Here is a 5,790-nt window from a genome sequence, read left to right as displayed (position 1 = left end):
AACCCTAACATCTTGAGTTTCATTGTAAGGGCAGCAAATTATATACATCTCTGTGTGTGTATGTATACCCAATTCTAAATACCCAGCATAATTTTTGACCTCGGGAAATCCCCCGTCTTTTTTTTTTTTTTTTTTAAATTTGGCCAAAATTATTTAGCTGTTTCCCAAATCGAAATAACTGCCACGGTAAACTAACAAATTAACGCTTGCGAAAAGGGAGTATAAGGAAGTAGGGATGACGAAACATACACGAACTAGACACGTGAATACGTCGTGGCAGCTGTGCTTGGCGCCATTTCATGACGTCAGTCAGTGCGCCGTGGTATATTTAAAGGTAAATAAATAATTTCTATTCCAAATTACTTCGCAGACAGGTGGAAAGAAGCTGTTTTATAGTCGAGATTTTGTAACTTGAGTGAAGAGAAGCCAGCAAAAAATATAGTTTACAAGAGTTGCATTTTACTCGTATAATTATCTTTCATGTAACAGGCGCGAAATGTTGAATCAAACACTCGATTTCGTGAGGAAGTTGCATTTTACTCGTATAATTATCTTTCATGTAACAGGCGCGAAATGTTGAATCAAACACTCGATTTCGTGAGGAAACAAGCACGAATGTCTACTGCGCTAGGATAACGTTAAAAACATAGTTTAGTTCTTGTGGTTGACAAAATGAACCAGTTATACATGTATGACTTGAAGCCTAAAAGATAAATGTCAGGAGTTCAGACTTTTATTCATTTCCTCATTGTTTTTACTTCCGGTGATACGACACTCACAAACGATGATTATTTGATAATATAAGATGTGTTGACGGAAAATTTCACCGGAAGAATACTGTCCCTTCTATAGTTTACAATATATACGGATATTTACGGTGAAACAAACAAAAAGCCTCACACTTAACGCTGAGCCACCAGGGGTGGGGCAAGAAAATGTAAGACACTACTGGTAAAATGTATCAAAGCATATTGGTTAGTATTTGTTTGAAGTTAGGCACAAAGCTACACAATGGGCTATCTGTGCTCTGCCCGTCACGAGTATCGAAACCCGGTTTTTTCAAAAACAACCTTCCCAAAAGGTATATCACGGCGTCTATCAATTTTCCTTGGCCTTACGAGGTGGCGGTTATTTATGAGATCTCCCATCATGCAACAAGTAGTCGAGTGGAAGAATTCAGATTTCAATTATCAAAAACACGAACAATTGTATAGTCAAAAAAGTACAAAATCTCAAAGTAATAAATAATAATTGAGAGGCTTTGATTAAACTCTTCGAAAAAAATCTAAGGCATATAAAAACAAATGCATAAGACAATTTCACACTATTCTTAGATTATATACCCTCTGGTATGAATACAATAAGATTTATCAAAATCTTGTCACATGACTTCATATATTTAATGGGCAATCCACTAATGAAATGTAAGATGGCTATATCTGGGCAACTTGTTATACAAATGAAAGATGGATGTACCTGGACAACTGGTGTGTTAGTCAGTACTGTTTTGAAACTGACTAACCGTAAAGAGCAGTGCCGTTTATTTAATTCAACTCTAATAATAATAGTCGATCAATAATTGATACTTCAACAGAAAACTTAATAGAAGCCTTAGCAGTTTTGTAGAAAGTGTAATTACAATAAATACGCACACAGAAGCTTAACAACTACGATAGCTTTTTTTTTCTATTCGCGATAGAAATGGAAAATGATTTCGTTATTTCTAGGCGGTAATTGGAGAAGAACTTGGGTGGTATTTTGAAAAGCACAAACAAAATAAACTTGATAAACTAAGTCCAAACTAAAGAAAACAACGGAAGACTAAACCGAACAGTACAACTGTTTCTGAATTAATGGTTACAGAATGATAACAAGAACAAAAATAAATAGAATATTGATTATTTTCGATGCACGATAACTTAAAAATGATACCTTTTACAAGAATAACATTTAAAATAAATAATACATTAACTGATGTGATTTTTTTATCAGAATGAAATGTTTACTAAAATATTGTTACGACAGCAGAAGTCAAGTGACGCTAGTAACACGTCATGAGATTCTACAAGGATCATGACTTTCGTGGCAACTCTAGTCTTTTCTAGGCGCCCTCTATTTTAGTATACAAGCCCGGCAAATAAAGCGAAGATATAATTGCAGATAGAGATATATAGAGACAGATAATCGAGTCAAGTGAGCGGTAGTGACTGTAACTTAAATGCGTGAATCGTTGTGAATTATAGTGTGTGTTTAAGTTAAAGTGACTGTGGAAAATAAGTGTATTGCAAAGTTGTACCGAGAAAAAATAAACTAGTTTTATTTAAGAAAGGGCTTGTATCGCTGAAGTTCTTCGGAAAGAATTTTTACGGGAAATTAACAAACCACCAGAGACGTAACAATATCAAATGTACAGTGCACCAGTTAAGTTGGCAATGCACTAGAGTGAATAAAAAACAAAGACTAGCTTATTGGTTTACCAGTTCTTCTGAATGGCGAGTAAAAAGTTAATTCAAGTAAAAATAAATAAATGAATGTTAATAAAAAAATATAAATATAATTCTGGTTTACCAGATTTTCTGAATGATAAGTAAAAAGTTAATTCAAGTAAAAATAAATAAACGAATGATATTAATAATAAATAATTTCATGTTAAAATAAATGAATGTTAATAAAAAAATCATAAATATAATTCTAGTTTGTAAAGACTGTAAATACTAATAATATTTACAATTCACAAATGTAACTTAGTTCACATAATAACAGCTGTTGTTCTAGCAGTTGGTCACATAATGTTGTAAAGTACCAATTTTTATTTATGATTTTATTTATCATTATGTATTTACCTTCTATATTTTGATTCAGCTATATTTATATAATTACTTTAAACGTTAGCGCACTTCTAGACAGGAACGTAGCCAGCATGTGTGTGTGAGAGGGGCTTAAAAAAAAGTGAATATTTTCTTCTACACAAAAGTTTAAGTAATTTACATGAAAGCCAAATGTTTATTTAAACAACAAACAGACAAACAAAAAACAATCAGAAGATAGTGGTACTTTTAGTCTTTTTGTAGAATACTGGGGTGGTCGTTTGTCACAGACCCCGGGCTACATCCATATCCTGGTAAACATTAAGTATTAAAGACTTTGTTTTTATATTAAAACTCCAACACGAACCCCAGTGGCTCAGCGGTAAGTCTGAAGGCTTATAAAGCTAAAAACCGGGTTTCTATACCCATTGTGTAGCCTTGTGATTAACTACGAACAAATATACACCAACACGATGTTTCCTTACTGGTGGCGTTTGGATACTAGGTTCACGATAATTATGTAAGACAAATGCTAAATAGTTAGTCATGTGACATGTAATCTCGTGATCTGGAAAGGCTAGGTTAGATTTGTGAAACTGATCTGTAAGATATTTTATTATTTCAAGTACTGGCTTGCTCTTTTATTTGTCATTTAATCTTGTTTCTTTGAGAAGTGTCTAATATTATTATGTGTTACGAATCAGCTTTTCTTCTTTTTTGTTGCCACGGACACACGTCTTTCTAAAGAGTACTGACCTGTAAGTTTGGAATTCTGTATCACCATGAAGAAGGAGTATTCCTCTTCTAACTACCCTAACTTTATCCGTTACCAGTTTCATATATGTAATGATATAGTAAATATATATATATATATACTTACTATGTATTTGAAAAAGAACCTGGCACTAGAGGAGGTGTTAATTTATAAAAATTGCAGTCTGTCCTTTCGTTATTTATTATGTATCTAAAAATGAACCTGGCACTAGAAGAGGTGTTAATTTATAAACGTTGCAGTGAAAGAGTTAACAGGTTAAAACTAGAAAACGAAACAAATAATTTTGGCCAGATATAGAGTGGTGACAAATAACAGAATGCTATTAGTCTTTAATGTCAATATCTAATGTGATTTTATTATTATTAAATAGAGACCAGTGTTTCTTTATTTAAGTACAAAGCTACACGATGGGTTATATGCGCTATGTTCGCCGCAGGAATAGAGCCCCGAATTTTAGCGTCAAGATCCCTCATGCTTATTGCCAAGCCGCCGGTAGAGTTCGTTTGTTTGTTTTTAATTATACACAAAGCTACACAAGAGCTATCTGTGCTCTGCCCACCTCGGGTATAGAAACCCGGTTTCTAGCGTTGTAAGTCCGCAGACATATCGCTGTGCCACTGGGGTACCACCGGTAGAGACTTGAAAAAAAAAGCTTAAAACGTAAAGTAATAAATACCAGATCTTTATTTTTCAGAAAAAAAAATCCTAAAATGGAGAATGATATATTAATTTTATTCCAGTCATAAAAGCCACTACTATGATACTATCATTTAGAAAAATAAAATAACTTGCTCATTAATCCAGATCGTAAGTAAAATATGGTTTGATATTTGGTAATCACTTCCTACCAGAATAAAAATCAAATAATTGTTTATCGAATAGAAAACAGAACTGTTTCGGTTTCTATCTAAGAATTTGTTTGTCTTATTTCACCAACTATAAAATCTACACCCTGGTAACAGAAGTACTTTCATCTTGTAGCGTGAGTTTACTAAAGAACCCTACATTTTGACAGTGTGTGGGGAAGCACGTGGACATAAAGAGTGGTTGCCCGGTTCTGCTTAGAAATCCTATGCGTATTTTTAATTGGTGTTTTGATTTGCTAATGTAGGTGGCTTTGAAGTCTATATCGGCAAAACAAAACGATAGTTAAAAATACGTGACTATGAACATACAGAAATTTCAAGTAGAACCATGTGCTTCCCGCATACACATCATCAAATTATTAAGCACCATTTATCTACCCTAGTTCTGTAGTTACTTCCAGATCAGTCTATGAATCGGATATTTTATAATAGTGCCCAGAATATGTAGCAAAACAACAACAAAAAAACATGGACTGTGTGTTCCCAAGCCATCAAAGATGCGAGAAGATGAGGTCCTTTAAGATCTGTGTAGAGGTATGGATCTCTAATACATAATTAATAACGTTTCAAGCTATGCCTATAGAGTAAACAGTTTATGTAATTTTTTCTAATGCACAAAAATGCCAAACAATGGTACTTAGTAGAAATTATTAAGTTGCGTTAAAGCCTGATGGCCGAAACAGTATATACAATAGATTTTTTTTGGGGGGGGGGGCTTAAGTGTCCAAAATTGTCAAAAACACTACTCTTTGCATCACCGTTGTGAAATTCTACCCACCTTTTGATACTTTCTTCAGTATGCATTCTTTGTGATCGTCGTTGTTGGGTTTGCTAACAATGATCAGCAAATGGCCGCCTGGAAGTGAGTTTTCTGCCGTATTTGACTCCATAGTTAACATGGCCCGAGCTCCGGACTCGCCCAGCGTTCGAATGAGACATGCATGTGTTGATAGAAGCAGAACTGCTGCAGTGGCCTGTCACGTGACTATACAATTGGTTGTTGTCGTTCGTTCTTTTATAGAGTTGGTTACTATAGTAACCGTCACTTTCTAGTCTCGGCCAGGTGAAACGCATTCAATAAGCCAGTCACCGCGACCTCGGAAGTACTCGACGATCTTCCTGTGTTGTACTATACCACATTGTCATACTTCGTTGATTGGTGCAAGTATCGGTTATTCCAGCTTGCTTGTGAAATATATTCTAATTCTGTGTAAAAACAAGAACATTCTTAATCTCTTGTTCTGTCGAGGTAAAGAGTTCGGTTTAATGTTGTATCGCGTTTTCATACTTGTATTTTTTAAAAGTATTTCCCCTGACTGTGTCATATCGGTTTCTATCACAG

General features: G+C 34.4%; 1 protein-coding gene across 1 annotated transcript in view; it reads right to left on the bottom strand.

Moving 5' to 3' along the window:
* LOC106475469 (microtubule-associated protein futsch-like) overlaps positions 1 to 5,357 on the bottom strand; it is an 18,510-nt gene extending 13,153 nt beyond the window's left edge. Inside the window, exon 1 of the mRNA XM_022379562.1 lies at positions 5,227 to 5,357. Coding sequence (XP_022235270.1) covers positions 5,227 to 5,347 — 121 coding nt within the window. The 5' untranslated portion in view covers positions 5,348 to 5,357. The remainder of the gene's footprint in view (positions 1 to 5,226) is intronic.
* Between the last annotated feature and the right edge of the window lie 433 nt (positions 5,358 to 5,790).

Source organism: Limulus polyphemus, unplaced genomic scaffold, assembly GCF_000517525.1.
Source record: "Limulus polyphemus unplaced genomic scaffold, Limulus_polyphemus-2.1.2 Scaffold8632, whole genome shotgun sequence".
Classification (NCBI taxonomy): Eukaryota; Metazoa; Arthropoda; class Merostomata; order Xiphosura; family Limulidae; genus Limulus; species Limulus polyphemus.
The sequence above is the reverse complement of the archived record's forward strand: the minus strand, read 5'-3'. Positions and strand labels throughout refer to the sequence as shown.